At 35.1% G+C, this 16732-nt stretch overlaps 2 protein-coding genes across 4 annotated transcripts; both read right to left on the bottom strand.

Annotated features, from left to right (window-relative positions):
* Nucleotides 1–6398: 6398 nt before the first annotated feature.
* LOC131662501 (reticulon-like protein B8) lies at nucleotides 6399–9318 on the bottom strand. Of its 3 annotated transcripts, none has more exons than XM_058932306.1 (6): nucleotides 9082–9318; nucleotides 8135–8326; nucleotides 7846–8026; nucleotides 7609–7750; nucleotides 6886–6955; nucleotides 6399–6705 (listed from the first exon to the last, which is right to left on the bottom strand). In XM_058932306.1, exons 2-6 carry the CDS (start codon nucleotides 8307–8309, stop codon nucleotides 6548–6550), a joined length of 726 nt encoding a protein of 241 aa, XP_058788289.1. In that variant the 5' UTR covers nucleotides 8310–8326; nucleotides 9082–9318; the 3' UTR covers nucleotides 6399–6547. The 3 variants fall into 3 exon arrangements, with proteins under 3 accessions (XP_058788289.1, XP_058788288.1, XP_058788287.1); XM_058932305.1 differs by having other exon boundaries at nucleotides 8135–8330; nucleotides 9082–9316; XM_058932304.1 differs by lacking the exon at nucleotides 9082–9318 and adding an exon at nucleotides 8678–8969.
* A 337-nt stretch (nucleotides 9319–9655) lies between these two features.
* LOC131659157 (uncharacterized) lies at nucleotides 9656–10645 on the bottom strand. Its single transcript, XM_058928388.1, has 2 exons — nucleotides 10406–10645; nucleotides 9656–10081 (listed from the first exon to the last, which is right to left on the bottom strand). Exons 1-2 carry the CDS (start codon nucleotides 10643–10645, stop codon nucleotides 9656–9658), a joined length of 666 nt encoding a protein of 221 aa, XP_058784371.1.
* Nucleotides 10646–16732: the final 6087 nt, after the last annotated feature.

The raw sequence follows: 16732 nt of genomic DNA, 5'->3' as shown, positions 1-16732 counted from the left end.
TCTACTTCATTATACTCCATAGACGTTGCACTTTTTTAGATATGAGGGATTGAGGAGAGGTTCATTATCTTCGGACGTCTCATTAAGTTCCTTAAAATCTTCATCATCAGATTCTTCAACTTGTAGAGTTTTATCCTTGACCTTCATGCTTTTTTACTCCAAAGCAATAGATTTTGGCTTTCCTAATGTCATTTTTGGTGATTTCTCTCTAATGAATTGAGAGCGAGATAATGAGATCTTTAAGAGATAATTAAGACACTTAATTCCTTTTCATTTTGAATGAAAGTTGCCTTTGGACTTCATTTCTTTGACATACTCCTAAAGATTTTCTTCGAATGACATTATGTTCAAATTCTAAAGTTTGAAATCTAAAAAACATAGTTTTCACGTCTTCTTCATCTTCCATTTTGAACAACTTCTTATTGTCTTATCAAAGTATTTTCCTTTAACTATTTGACTTGCTTTTTAACTTCTTAGTTAATACATAATGAATTATAAATAAACTTTATTGATGATTAAGTTAATCTTTTTAGTAGTGAAATCTTTCTCCATCAAACATTGGAGGTTTAATTGAGCAAGAAGTGTTAGTCTTTTCAGCCTTAATATATGTATGTTCATCCATTTATTTTCTCAAATATATATTACTTTTACGTTGTTATATTCTCAAATAAAAGATTGAAACTTGAATGTCAATTAAATGTGAGAAAAACACAAGAAAAGAGGTTTGAATCGTGATGGAGTTTAAATATTTTTAAATGTTTAGTATCAAATTTAATTCAAACACAAATGTGGAATGTAAAGACATAATGGAATATGGATATAAACGGGGAATTTATCAGAGTTCACCCCACAAGTTGGAGTTAGGTCTATTTCTCTCACACTTGATAGATTTAAAATATAATTAAATTGACTACAAATTCACTAAAGTATATTTTCTAGTTCAACTAACTTATATCTTAGATTTCTCAACCATAAATAATTAACTCAAACTAAGTCTCTGGCTACGATTAATATCTTTCAGAAATATAGCCAGATAACACATAATGGTTTGTGTTTACATATATCAGTCAACAGAGAATTTAAACAAAATTAAACACAAATACACGTGTTTAAGATTTCAACAAAAAGTGTGTGTACAATAAAATCACTTAATGCTTGAATTGATTCTTTCTTTCTTTTTTTACTAGAGTTTCTCTCTAGATATTTGATTTTTTTTAAATTATTTTCTTATCTTTTATTTTCTCTAAGTTGATTCTAATAAGTATTGTTATATTCATGTGTTATTCAATCAGGTGAATAATCCTAAGAGAATTTCAGTATGCAGATAGTTTCCTTGAGGAATTTTGACCCATATGCCACGTTTGGGAAAAAAATTCCTCAATTTTCACCCTCTTAAAATATATTCTCCGTATGTCATCTTTTAAGTATTTTTTTTAATAAAATAATCATCTCCTTCAAGAGGCCGCCATATCGAATGGAGGGCTTCAATTTTTTTTTTTTTTCATTTTTTTTTATTTTCTGTTATTTTTAATTGTTTTAAAAATAAATTTTAAATATAACTAATCATAATTAATTAATAAATAATTAAATAATGCATTTAAAAATATTAAAAATAATTAAAAAAATATAATTTTAATTTTAATTGGCTAAGAAAAAAATGAAAATGAAAATATATTAATTTAATAATTTTTGTATTACCCAAATAAAAAGTAGATTTTGTAAAGTAAAAGTCGGTCATGGACATAAACTTAGTGAAAAGTTGTAAGAATATCGAAAAGTAAAAGTTGGTGCATGTCGTTGAGGCGAGTGAAAAGTTCAGTAAAAGGGTTCGGTTCAGATCAAAATCGCAAATAAAAATACCCTGATAAATAGGCTCTAACCAATCAAATGCAATCGTGTGCAAAGTCGAAAAATAATTGAACATACAAAAATTACCTACGCACGCCGTAGTTCAGCTCTGTTTTATTATTGGTAATTACCTACGCACGCTATAGTTCAACCCTGTTTTATTTTGGGTAATTACCTACGCACACCGTAGTTCAACCCTGTTTTATTTTTTGTAATTACCTACGCACGCAGTAGTTCAACCCTGTTTTATTTTTGGTGGTTACCTACGCACGCCGTAGTTCAGCCATGTTTTATTTTGGGTAATTACCTACGCACGTCGTAGTTCAGCTAGGGGTGGCAAACGGGCATGCCCGCCCCGTTTAGGCCCGCCCCGCAAAAGCCCGCGAAAAAACGGGGCGGGCATATTTGATTGTGCGGGTCTAAAACCTTGCCCCGCCCCGCAAAAAAATGAGGGTGGAGCGGGGAAAACTCGCGGGCATTAAACCTTTTAGGCCTAAAATTAGTGAAATTGTATGAAAAACTAATGCCCGCAAAAGCCCGCAAAAAACAGGGTGGGGCGGGGCGGGCACATTAAAGGGAGTGGGCCTAAAATCTTGCCCCGCCCCGCGTAAAAGTGCGGTCAAAACGGGCTTTTCCCGCGGGCCGGGCCCGTTTTGCCACCCCTAAGTTCAGCCCTATTTTATTTTTGTTAATTACCTACACACGCCGTAATTCAACCTTGTTTTACTTTTGGTAATTACCTTACGCATGCGTAGTTCAACCCTATTTTATTTTTGGTAATGACATACGCACGCCATAGTTCAGCCCTGTTTTATTTTGGGTAATTACCTATGCACACCGTAGTTCAACCCTGTTTTATTTTGGGTAATTACCTACACACGCCGTAGTTCAACCCTATTTTATTTTTGATAATTTTTGTATGTTCATTTATTTTTCTACTTTGCGCACGATTGCATATTGATCAACGACACACACCAACTTTTATTTTTCGATATTCTTGCACCTTTTCATTAAGCTTATGTTTATGACCAACTTTTACTTTACAAAATCAACTTTTTATCCGGATATTACAAAAATTATTAAATTAATATATCTTCATTTTCATTTTTTTCTTAGCCAATTAAAATTAAATTTTTTTAATTTGTTTTATTATTTTTAATATTTTTAAATGCATTATTTAATTATGATTAATTATATTTAAAATTTATTTTTAAAACAATTAAAAATAACAGAAAATAAAAAAATGAAAAAAAATAAAAAAAATATAAGCCCTCCATTCAATATGGCAGCCTCTTGAAGGGGGTGAGTATTTTATTAAAAAAAATACTTAAAAGATGGCATATGGAGAATATATTTTGAGAGTGTGGCAATTGAGGATTTTTTTTTTCCCAAACGTGACATATGGGTCAAAATTCCTTTCCTTGATTTGAGTGTTATTTAAGGTTAATGTTAGAATTATATTTATTATGCTTTATGCATTATCAAAAAGAGGTTAATTCCACTACTTTCTACTCACACCAAGAATTGCCTCACACTACTTTATATATTTTTTTTTTGCACACAAGTTGGACAGTATGTAATATTGTTGACTGTATCTCAAATTTGAATTTCATTTTGTTGAGAGAGAAATCATCAAAGTTATTATTCAAAGTCACCAAATGAAAGAATTCAAAACAGGGTAACAAATTAATCTTCTAAAAGAAAATCAAAGGTGTTGACTTGTAGCGTTGAGTTAAGCTTAAAATCGTGATAATAGCTTGAGTGGTTCTTTTGTAAAGGATACAAAGCGAGGTCTTCATGACATTTCTGCAAATGATGCTTTATCAAGATGTTTAATGATCAATGCGCTAGAAGATATCTTCCAGATTCATCTTTTGTCAAGACGATTATTAAATAGAAGTAGACTTTCACACTCTTTCTAAAAAATAAATTGCTAAGAATTATTTTAATAGCTCTCTGTACATGTAACCCACATTAAATAATAAAATTATTCTCTTGCATCTTTTTTTCATCAAAATCAAAATTAAAGAACATTGTTCTTCAAACTAGTTTTGATTAGCAGTCAGGTTATTGGTTATGATATGTTGGAGTAGTAATTTGATCAACTCACTTTCTTCTTGTATGTTTCTGCTCAAAATAAGGATGTGTACCTGCAAAATACTCTAATGACAATGTAAGGTAAAATGTATGCACAAACCAGACTAGTTAATTGTGTTTGTACGTAAGAGTGAACCTTTGTTTATAGAATTGTTTTTATTTCTACCGAAATGATCTCTAAAAACATCCATAAATAAACATGACTTTGTTATGGTAATTGACTTGAAAATAGGTGGTGACACCTACTAGTTCGAATATGCTCCAAAACCACAACCACAATTATGGTATGAGCTCTATGGTATGAGCTCTGGTGTGGATTGTATTGTATGACTTTTTTTTACATGAAAATGCTTTCAATTAAACAGAAGGAGGCAACTTCCTTAAGTCTACAGATTCACAGAGGGGATATCCCCCATCCAAGTCTTAGAATCATGAACATGACCAAGCCCTACAAGATTATGGGCTGCAACATTACAAGATCTACTGATAAACATAACAGAAGCTAACACAAAATATTCTAACAAACTCCTACAATCAGCAGCTATTAGTTTCAAGGCAGAAAAATCCTCTACAAAATTGATACAGTTAACAGCATTAAGGCAATCGAATTGCACCACAATTCGCTCCAGCTTGAGGTCCTTGGCCAACTGGAGGCTCCGGCGCAATCCAAGCATTTCTGCGACAGCGGGATAAGCAGACAAAAGCTCTTTTTTGCAAGCAGCCAGGATAACCTTGCCATCAGGATCCTTAAAAATACAGCCGTAAGCCATACTTTCGGATGGGAAAACACCGACATCCACCGACAACACATGGATATTCGCCGCAATATACTCGGTCTGCACTACCAACTTTTTACAGACGCACCAATCTAAATTCCATCTTTAAACTCTTCCACACTCCTTAGGGAATCCATAGCTACCAGAATTGGATCTTTCCGAAAGTTCTGATATATCACGTCATTATGAGCCAACCAAATTCAATACAGCATGGTGCATACCAGTTGGATGTTGGGAATATCTCCACTTAACAGAACCTGCAATAGCCAATCCAGAAAACACAAAGACACCGGTAATCTGTAGCTCAAAATAGAGGCGAAAAGGACTTGTCTTACAAAGTCGCAGTGGAGAAACATATGTTGCGCAGACTCTGGACATGAGTTGCAGAGAGAGCATGACCCTTCCAACTGCATCCCTTTCCTCAACAGATTGCCCTTTGTAGGAAGAATATTCTTCGTCACCCTCCACAGGAAATTTGGGATCCTCGAATTAACCGGAGCTCTCCAAATTTCTTTCCAAATCCTTGGATCAGGCTCACTTTATGGGCTAGGAGACTTGTCCGTTTTTGCCTGCATACACAAATGATAGGCGGATCTCATCGAGAACTCACCGTTAGCTTCAAAGTGCCAAATCAAAGAATCAGTTGGCCTACGAAAGGAAAAGGGAATACTTGTGATTTGCTTAGCATCATCCTCATCAAATAGAGAGAAAATAAGATCACGGCTCCAGTTGCAAAGATCATTGTCAATAATGTCACAGACTCTCAAATTCGCGGGCAGATTTCTCATAGCACCTTTGATTTTGAAACCCAAGTTACCAGGAATCCATATATCTTTCTCCACCAGAACATTCTCTCCGTTATCTATCCACCACCAAGAACCTTTCTGCACTAAATCTCTAGCACTAATCACACTTCTCCAAGTATAACTTGGGCTGAAGCTAATGGTACACTCTTCAATGGTGCTTTTAGAAAAATACCTACATTTAAGCACACTGTCTAGAAGTGAATCCTTCACGGTCAGCAACCTCCAGTATTGTTTACTAAGCAAGCTTAGATTAAGTTCACAAACTCCCCCTAAACCTCATTCCTCCCGCTCCCTTAGCTCTAGTCATCTTCTCCCAACTTAGCCAATGGACCTTATTCTCCTCCTCCTTCGACCCCCACCAGAACTTTGCAATCATGTATTGTATGACTTAGAAAGATGTAAAAAGGGGTAAAATTGGTAAATTTGGGAGTTTTAACAATTTAGTGAGAAGAGAAATGTTCCTCGTCGGCCTAGCCCAATAAACAATCCCACATTCACTATTTTTGTTTTTTTAAAGAAGCGAATTTGATTGTTCATGAATTTATTTCGGCACCAAGAAAGTGTATGGAAATCACTTGAAGTTAGCTTCTTGACACATGTCAAATTATTTCATTTGGGTAAGTTTTATGTGGATATTATTATTATCCATATATAAATTCCGTTGGTGCAAGTTTTATGTGTATATTATAAAGATTGATTTAGAGATTATGACAGCCTCATTCTGCCACTACAAGATATCCCTTTGTTCTATACCAAGATCCTCTTATCATTTCTTTGAGCATATCCATGAAGGACAGTTTAAGAAATACAAATTATTTTATTACATTAAAAAATTAATTATTATTATTATTATTTTTATTATTATTACTACTGGCTAAAATTCTTTAATAGATGAACTAGAATCAACATGAAATATCATTTACATAAACAAGTTTCTTTCACTGAAATATCATATTCATAAGGAAGAAATATTTTCATCCCCCTAATTATTTCCACCAACCATTAATTTACATAACAAACCTAATCATGCTTCTTTACTTTGAGTTTTCCTTTGAGCACACCAGCATCCAGCTTTCTATAATTATGTTGCATCTGACCAATGACTTTGTACACGAATTCGTCGACTTCGTCCTCGTACTTTTCATACAGAACTGGAAGTGTATGCGCAGCAATAATACCTATTCGGATAAAAGATGTTTCAGTATTCAAGTATATCATGCGTAATAAATAAACTAGAAGCGAAAACATCAGTGTTGAACTTCGTAAAAGGTTCCATCGATGAGAATGCTTGGTAGAAATATAAACAACTATATGCATAACACTGAATCATCAAAAGATGCAAAGAAATTTGATCTCACCAATATAGATGACAGTCAAGAAATTGCACCAGCTCCCAATCACTGAACCAGCCCACAAACTTGCTACAGCCTGCGAGTATTTCAACCTTCAACGATTGGTCACAAATTCCAAAGACAAATACATGCAACATTTATTTGTTACTATAGAAAATTAGAAATAGATATCTTCTAAGGTGCATTAATATCTGAAAACAAGCTATAACACTTTGCACATAATATTCATATCTCTAGCGGCAAACAATGTTACATAACAAGGCATAACAGAAATGACCTTGACTTAGTATTTTAGCAGGCCTTAGTGTTATTAGCAGACTTCATCCAAACAGAGGTCAATTCATAAGATTTGGCCTTAATCCTCCACATACTTAGGCTGCAATGAAGGCAAGCCAAATGCCGTAATTAGGCGACTAGGGGGCAGACCGTAATGAAGACGGAACTTCCAACAATTATGATGGATTTCAACATAATACGTACGGTGAGTGGTGACAATTTATCGAGTGTGATGTTATGATGGAATCATACACATACTGATAAGACACCATGGCTCAATGGATTTGACGACTTAATCATTGGGCCCAAGTCACACACTTACAGTTTCTAGAAGGCCGATCCAGATATTCCCTGTTTTTAAGGGATTTGCTGTTATAAAATATGCATGTTTCAAGGTTAACTTTGGATGATAAATGGCTATATCAAAATAAATAAGCATAACTAGAAACATACAATGAGAAAAAGCTTCAAGTTTCCTTCACAAGAGATATCTTGAAGAAACTTCAATCCACGGTTAACCTCATTCCCGATTACAGTTGCAATATTAAAAAATAACTCTTCTGGGATAACAACACGGGGCACTTGAGATGGTGTACTGTCAACATAAATCACAAGTCATAATCAATTAAACTCACAAAGTTGAGAAACACGTCCACATATAATGAAAATATGTAAAGTTACTGAAATCACCTGTTAAACAAACCAGAAGCATTTGACCACAGAAACTGCACAAGCATGCCGAGAACCAAGGCAAAGCATAGAAGAGAAATAAAATTATAATTGAGCCATTCAAATAGCACCCATACAATTGTTGCAGCACTTAAAAAACTAGCAGAAATCTTCTTGTTCCTCCATAACATAACATCCGCAGCTGTAGCATTTATAACCAAAATAAAAAACCGAAGAAAAATTAAAATTCTTATTTGATGTAAATATGTACATCTTATATTAAATTAAGTATAAATTATAAATACCATACATTTTCCGCCTCCTAAAAGATGGTGTACAGGTTTCTCGCGTCCAAACAGTCTGTTGATCTCGGAGCTCACTGACTTGGATTTGTCTTCCTCGAAGAATGATACTTTCTTCGGCCTGTCCGATAATGTATCCACAAGGTTGTGAAGGAGATTTTCTGCAGTGATTTTATCAGACATTGTTCCTGATTCCCGTGCTATCTAAGTACCAGAGAGAACATCGTCAAAAACTAAAGAAAATAGCTCTTACACCAAACATCAGTTTATCTTCATTAATAATCGTATACGAGAAAACCGATAAGAAAAGTGAATACACATAGGGTTCAATTTTGTCCAAAGCCACAGCATAAAAGGTTACCTTATTGCTAACTTTAAATTGTGAACTTCTATACTAAGGTTACTGCTATAACCATTACTGTAACCAGAGTTTAAAATCGTTTCAGTCATCGAAGCCATCAAACACAAGTTAATTCTAGTAGGTCATAAATGAAACATATATAGCTAATACTTATTTTAATTTTTCTGTATTTCATATTCATCAAATTTACCAAGGATATTCAAAATTTCATGATAGACATTAGGCATGATTTTGATCAGATATCACAGCGGTGGTTCGAATATGTTGACATCCCTTTCTACCTATGAGCATCAACACTTCAGATCAAAGGCGTGTCTGATGTCCAAACATGTGTTAGTATCTGACACCGACACAACAGTAACTTAGATAGTTAATTCAATCAATTATTTTGAAATTCACAAACATAACTTGTCCATGAATCCACGTTATAAATCAATCAAAACCAGATTAATTAAGATACAATTATGAAAACACAATCAGCAACAAGAATTTCAGTGCATAATATTCAGAACCCTTCAAACAATTCAACAAATAAACACAATAAACGACCAAGAGAACAAGAAGAAAGAACATAAGAAAGTGAAATTGACTAACCAGAGAGTAAGAAGAGGAAGAAGAGGCGGAGATTGAGAAGTGAAAGATGGGGTTGGTTGGAATTTGATTGAATTGAAAGTGTTAAGAAATGGAGAGAACATGTAAACGGTGAAGAATAACAATAACTGACCAAGTGGTCAACTACCAAACATACAAGTCACATGTTACTTGTTCTACCTATTCAATTCAATTTTGATTTTGGTCTCAAATGTTACAAAAGGGTCAACAATTTTTTTTCAAAGAAATAAAGGATCGTCAAATCATAAATTCATAATGACCCCATTATTATGACTAACATAAAGATTAGCACCTTTATGCCGAAATAAATAAATAAATAAATAAAGATTAGCACCTTGTGTTAACATGTTAATCTTTCCCTTTTTGGAATCCACGTAATGATATATATTTTTAAAAAGTTCTAAAGTAATTTTTATGGGAAAGTCTTTTTCCATCTCATAATTTAAAGAAAGATTCTTTGTAATTTCTAAAATGTTTCTCTAAAATCGGAAGTATATTTCCGGTGGGCATCATTTATTGTTAAAATTAGTTGAAAATCGAAAGTATATTTGCGGTTTTAAACTGGCACTATATTTCTGGCCTCCTCAAGAACAAGATGATTCTCAAAATCATCAAAAAGCTCATTCATATCCCTCTGTCTCACCGTCGGAGGAGGAACTACAGCAGGATTCCAGAGAATAGTTTGGGTGAACCCAAACTGACGCATCACCCGCTTAGGCATATAGACAGTCGTCTTGCGAATCCTGCAAGCCAACCAACCTTTAAACAGCGACGCATCGTCAAATGGTATCGTCTCACAGTGGTCTTCGTATGAAGAGAAGTATACGTCCTCATGTGTCAGTCGGTCAATGTACAACCGGAACGACTCTATCGCCTGGTTCCCTCGGAGGGGGTCGTATGCGCAGGCACGAGGCTTATCTTCAGTATAACCCTCCACAAGTGACCAACCCGAGATGCAGGGGAAGTGCTGTAGGATCCATCCCTAAATTAAAAAAAATTAAATAGTTAGTTTTCCGAATCAAAATAATTAACAAAGGCCACAAAGAAAAAGAAGTTATACCGTCATGAGCGACATGCTGCCGATTATCTGCTTCGTATTCCACTTAATCCCTTCATCCAACTTCGTGTGCAGTTATACCAGGCAAGCAGCCCCCCCCCCCCCCCCCAGTTGGTTGATCGTCTCAAAATCATCGAAATACCACAGGTACATGATATCAGTGTAAGTGGCACAAGTGTCCACAAAAATCTGTGTGCCAACAAGATACAAAAGGTATGCTCTCATAGCATACCTCCTATGCATGGTAACCTGCTCGGCATCACCATCGGCCTCTCGTGCACACTGTACCTCCTTCTCGAACACCCGAGCCAAATAACTGCACCTGACGTGACTACCTCGGGTTTTATCAATCTCTTCCAGGCCACTCTCAGGGGTAACACCCAACATCTCAACCAACACATCCTCCTTACCGATCCTCTCATGATTCAAGAATCTCCCTCTGATTGAAAGATGCAGCAGACACGAGATGTCATCGAGCGTGACCGTCATCTCACCGTGTGGTATATGAAACGACGACGTCTCATGGTGTCACCTCTCGACAAAAGCGTTAATCATACCCTAGTTGGCCACGCTGAATCCACACAGGGCCAAATATTTCAACCCTGTAAGCTCTAAAAGCTCATCAAACCATGGCTCTGTATAGGGTATCAGTCTACAGATCTTCCGCCCATGGCTAATGACCTTGAGTGTATCAGGATCCTGCATAAATATTTTGACGAATTTAATCAACAAACCAAAATTCAAAATTCGAAAACAAAATCATAATTTAAAATGTAATAATCAAAACTCAAAATTCATACATGTCCCTCCCAGATATGTCTAGCAACATGGTCAGGATAAAGAGGAAGAAAGGATAAATCAAACGGTCCAACTCCAAAAGCCTGAGGCGCCGCAGACTGTGTAGGTGCCCGCGGTGCAGGTTTTGCACGAGCCGCCTCTAGTGTCATCTGGGTATGTGATGGAGGCTGGGATGGAGGCTCTGACTGAGGCTGAGGTTGGGCCTTTGGTACCTCTAGTGTCGCCTGAGAACCTGAGGCCTCTCCTGCCTCAAATGCTGAAGGTGGAGAGGTGCGTCCGCGGGAGGACGGTGATGGATAAGGATGGACTGGAGAATCCCGTCTGCTGTGGGAGGCCAGAGTAGTAGGAGTAGCAGGAAGAACATTGGAAGATGAAGTTGTAGCTGGTGCATTTGGTACGGCCTGTCTAGATGCAAGAGGAGGCTGGGTTGCCTGACTCCTTTCTCTCTGCACAGAATCGTGTTGTGCCACCCTGTCGTATCTCAATTGAGATGCTCTGTCAGTCATTGCTCCTGTAGAAGCACGGAAAAAATGTTAACTCAATGAATAATGTTGTAAACAAACTTGAAAACACATAAGGGAAAAACCCGAAAATGCACTTCCGATTTTGTTCTTGATGAAAACTGTAACAACTGTTTTTATTTTAATTATGTATGTTATTGTGTGTTGTGTGAATTAATTGATGGTTATGTGAATTATGTGCTTAATTGACATTATGTTATTTTATTGAGAGTTAGTGGTAAATAACATGAGTAAGTGAGATTATTAATAATAATGTAATGAGGCTAGGGATATTGGGCCTAAGTTAGTGTTAGTAAGTGAGGGGTGCTAATTAGCGCCCATTAGTAATAATAAGTTAGTGAGGTTTAACAAAACAAGGGAATTTAGAGAATAGAAATTAGAATTTGCTTTTGGTGAAAGAAGAGAAGAGGAGAAAGCTAGATCAAATCCCAAGATTGAAGATTATAGTTGAGTTCAATCCAAACCTAAGGTAAGGGTGGGATTCTTTCATGATAAGGGATTGTATGATGGTAATTATGGTGGGGTTTTGATTATATGTTGAGTATCCATGAATGTGTGAATTGAAATTATTAGGGTTTTTGATAGATTTCCATGAAATTATGCTCTAAACATGTTTTTGATGATGATTTTTGTTAATGGATGTTCAATACTGGTTATATGTGCCTTAAATTGTGGTTTGGATGAGTTTTGGTTGGCAAAAATCGGATTTAAGTTGGTGTTGAAAGTGTTGAAAACGCACAAAATTTTGTTGTTCTGGTGTCATCCGTCGGGCGAGCGTGCGTCGGGCGAGCAGCGGGCGAGTGAGGTTTTTTGCGTTCACGCTACTGACTTGGAGAGCCGGGCGAAGGATTTCTTCCGCCGGGCGAAAATGCCCTGTTTTGTGAAAATTCAAATGATCATAACTTTTGATCCGTAACTCCTTTTTAAGCGCCGTTTGAACCTCCGTAAAGCTGAAATCAATGCCTATCTAATGAAATTTATTTGAACAAATTATTGAGAACTTGCTTGAATTGTATTTTCCAATTTAATGATGTTTTGTGAAGTTGAATGTTTGTGTAAGTTTGTATACCGTAAAGACGTAAACTGGGATGTCATAAATTACTATCATAGTAATGATGTTGTTGTTGCCATAGAACATTGGTATTTGAGTTGCTTTTGTTTGAGACGATGTTGTTGTGTATCATGAATGTTGTATTTGTGGATGTGCATCATCGAGTCGCATCCATTGCATTGTTTGAGACGGCCTAACAATGGCAACCACAACGATGGCCTTAAATGGCAAAGTGACGATGGCCCAAGAGGCAAGTGTTTGAGACGGGAGTTTTACTCCAAATGGTACCACATGCATATGCATATTGTTGAGTCGCATTTGAGTTTCATTTCGAATTATTGTGGTTATGAAGTGATGTTATTATGTGTTGATGAGATAATTGTAATTAGAATATGTTTTGATGATTGATTAATAACATTGTTATTGTGATGCAAGTGCTTAAGTTAAGAAGTGGTGAATTGTATATGATCTTATCTTTGCTATAAGTATTATCATATGTTTCTTTATACTATTTGATATCTCACCCCTTATGTTTGAATGTTACCCTTTGTTGGTAACGTGCAGGTATCGATGAGGAGTAGCCATTATCTTTAGTAGCTCGAGTTGGTGTATATTTCTCTGATACGTAACACTAGGGGGGATTGACGCCTAGTTGTCTTTTGTTTCGTTTTGTCATGCTTATGTTGGATTATGATGTTGTCCCTTGAAGAAGTTTGTGTCTTGCATTTTCATATTGAACCAAGATGCTACTATTTGAAGTTTAAGAAATTATGAATTCTGTTGTGATGTTTTAAAGTTGTTTTGATTTGAATGACTATTGGATTACGATTCCTTCCATGGATATGTGTTATGTATATTTATTCACGAGCTGTTATGTTGTATGTTTTAAGTTGATAATGTGACGCCTCAAATATGTCGTTTTTGTGATTTTTGCACTCTGATTTCCATAGTAGATCGTGGGGTAGATTTGGGGTGTTACAAAAACCGTAGTTATATTTCTTGTTTTTGCTACGATTTCAGAGGTATGTTAATGGCACCACACCCCCATAAAAGAACTCAAGTAAATAGCGATTGATCATTTAAAAGACATGTCTAACTCCTTAGAAATGATTTATAAAGTAGAAAACAAGCCACAAATTCCTAATTTCTGACCTAAAACACAGCTTTGAGTGGATTTTACATAAACTCTAAAAATTTCAAATTCAACTTACTTTATTGATTGTTGTTGTTTTTTGCTGTTTGACTGTTTTTGGATGCTTGATACATTGATGCTTGATGCCTTAGAACGACTCCGGTTGCAAATGTGGTTGTTTTGGTGAAAGTGAAATTAAAGAGAGTTTTGAGATGTGGGTGTATTTAGTTTTTGTTTTTAAAATTGTAATGGGAGGGGAAGAGGCAGCGCGCCTTTTGTTCCGGTTAGTTCCAACGTTAAAGTCAATTATGGTGCGAATCGGGGATATATTTCCAGTTTTGGGGGCATTTTTTGAATTTTGTGTGGTGCGTTGGAAAAGCATGGGGTGGAATCAGAATTTCCTTTTTTTTGGGTTGAGTAGGTTGGAGTTTATGTTATGGGCCCAAATAGTACACAGGCCCAAATAATTAATGAAGAGGAGGATGAGATACTAGTTGCAGAAGAAGAGAAGAGTTTCTTAATCCACCCTTGATACTCTTAGGCACCTAGCGCAATTCCATTTATGCCCAATGATTCTGGAGATACATATTAGGAAGCACATTTTTTTTAACAAAATTTGGTTTTTTTCCGGAGCTACATCTATAGAAGTATTTTAAATTGGTAAACCATGGGAAAAACTTCACATTAATTCAGTTCAGGAATTTTCCAGAGCTATATCTACGAAACGTCTTAGCGCCAAAATTTCCTTAGATATAGCTTCGGAACATTCTATTATACTTTGAACCAGCATGATCACTCCCCCATTATTTTTTTCTTCTTCAACACTCACATTCACCAACCTAAAAAACTCTACATCATTAATATCATTTTCACTCTAAAGCTTCAACTTATTGGTGCAACAAATTTAAGGGAGCAAGAGAAGACTGAATTTCATGTAAAGATACAACTTTGTTCATTACATTGCTCACATTAATCATGAATTTTTTGTAAAAAAAAGTAATGTTTCTTCCGTAGGTACAGCTTCGGAACGCGTTGGAGATGAACATGTTTCGTATGTATATCTCTGGAACATGTTTGTGGTGTTTTTTGCCGCAGTTTTGTAATTTTGTGTTATTTTTGTTATTGCTTACAAATAGGTAATGGTTCACCCGATAATATCTTAAAAGAATTAGTTTCTACATATGATGTTTCTCTGATTGTTCAAGGGGTTGTCATAAAGGTTGTAGATGTTTGCGGTGACTTCAATAACAAGCAAGAGTTTGATGATCGTGATAGCATGCTCACATGGATTCGTATGACTGCAACTAGACTCGGCTTTGGTGTGGTAATAAAAAAATCGGATAATGGTTCGGAAAGAAGAAACGCTTTTGTAACAATGTTGTGCAAAAGAAGCGGGAAATACCATACTCCTCTACGGAAGTTTAAAAGAGACGACATGGGCAGTAGAAATTGTGAGTGTCCTTTTAAAATTAATGGTTATATGTTAGCTAGCAAGAAGTGGAAATTTAGTGTTATTTGTGGTTTGCATAACCATGAATTGTGTTCAAAGTTACAAGGTCATCCTAGTGTATGTCGGCTCAAACCGGAAGAGAAGACATGTATTAGTGACATGAACTTGAATCTTGTCCAACCGAAAAATATACTTGTCACATTGAACTAGAAGGAACCCGACAATGTATCAAATATAAGACAAGTGTACAACATTCGGTACCGGACTAACAAGCCGATTAAGGGAGATAGAAGTGAGATGCAACAATTGTTAAAATTTTTGGGTGATAACATTTACGTGTCCCGGTACAGAACTTGTGACGATGGAGTTACGGTCCGATATATTTTTTGGGCTCATTCGGATTCGATAAATTTGTTCAACACATTCTCGACAGTGCTCATTCTCGATTCTACCTACAAGACTAATAAGTATAGACGTCCATTATTTGAGATGGTTGGTGTTACATATTGTCATACCCCAAAATTTGCCCACCCTATTTCTAACACTTAAATTATCTTAAACTTTGGGTTTCTTTATACTAACATTTTAACACTAATTAAATGTTTGCTTATTTTAAAAATATACAATAGCTTGTCTTAAGTTATTTTGTTGATAAATATTTGTTTGACCTTCATATACTTTCGAGTGCATTTTTATTTTCAATAAACAATATAGCACGAGTGGCTAAGGAGTTTGTATGGAAATATAATTGAAATGTCTTTAGTTCAAATCCCACAGTCGTCACTTTTTGCATTTTTTATTTTATTTCTAACATTCTTTTTTCATTTTTTGCATTATTTCCATTATTAACTAAAAATCACAAAAAATATATTTAGTTTCAATTCTCGTTTTGTATATTTTATGCACATTTTAGTCTTCTTATTTTCTCACATTTTTATTGTTTTTTTAGTAGTAATTTTATTAAGTATTATCATACTTCTTTATTATTATGATTATTATAATTCTTATTGGTATTAATTTTAGATTAAATTTATATTTTTATCATTAGGCTTAGTTTATATTATATTAGTTTTTATAAATTAATAATTTTTTTTTAGTAGTTAATATGATGTATTAATATTTTACGTTTGTTGGTAGTTAAGGAAAATTATAAAAAACACAAAAGGATCCAAAAAGTCCAACAAGATGAACATGCTTTTATCAACATTCTATCAAAAACTTCCAAAACAATCATTCCAAATCAAATCTCCAAATCAATACAAAATTTCTCCCGATTCAATTACACAAATCAAAATATATTTATTCCCCATTTACTCCAAATCGTACCAAAGATAGAAAAGAATTGAATCACACCCTTTATCATCAAGTCCCAAATATTCAAGATGGAGAGCTTTCCAAAATAATCTTTCCAAAAAACGACATGAAATCTCCATTGACATTAATCACCGATTGAATCATTAACATCAAATAATTTTCTTATACCTAATCTTCTCTATAAAAAGTAAAACACTTCTCATTAGTGAGGTAGAAAAAAGAAAACCGGAGAAACCCGAAAGAGTGAGTTGCTATCACAAAACGATATGACCTTCAAAACAAAGGCAACAAATCTTCCTCCGGAATCACG

Source organism: Vicia villosa, linkage group LG3 (assembly GCF_029867415.1).
Source record: "Vicia villosa cultivar HV-30 ecotype Madison, WI linkage group LG3, Vvil1.0, whole genome shotgun sequence".
Classification (NCBI taxonomy): Eukaryota; Viridiplantae; Streptophyta; class Magnoliopsida; order Fabales; family Fabaceae; genus Vicia; species Vicia villosa.
The sequence above is the reverse complement of the archived record's forward strand: the minus strand, read 5'-3'. Positions and strand labels throughout refer to the sequence as shown.

Coding starts and splice junctions, on each gene's coding strand:
- LOC131662501 (XM_058932304.1), bottom strand. CDS start 8,714: ATGCCTAATGTCTATCATGAAATTTTGAATATCCTTG. Junction 7,751..7,845: donor GCTTCTGGTTTGTTTAACAG/GTGATTTCAGTA, acceptor TTATGTTGACAG/TACACCATCTCAAGTGCCCC. Junction 6,956..7,608: donor ACTTGAAGCTTTTTCTCATT/GTATGTTTCTAG, acceptor AAATACTCGCAG/GCTGTAGCAAGTTTGTGGGC.
- LOC131659157 (XM_058928388.1), bottom strand. CDS start 10,645: ATGACGGTCACGCTCGATGACATCTCGTGTCTGCTGCATCTTTCAATC. Junction 10,082..10,405: donor CCGATGGTGATGCCGAGCAG/GTTACCATGCAT, acceptor TTTTTAATTTAG/GGATGGATCCTACAGCACTT.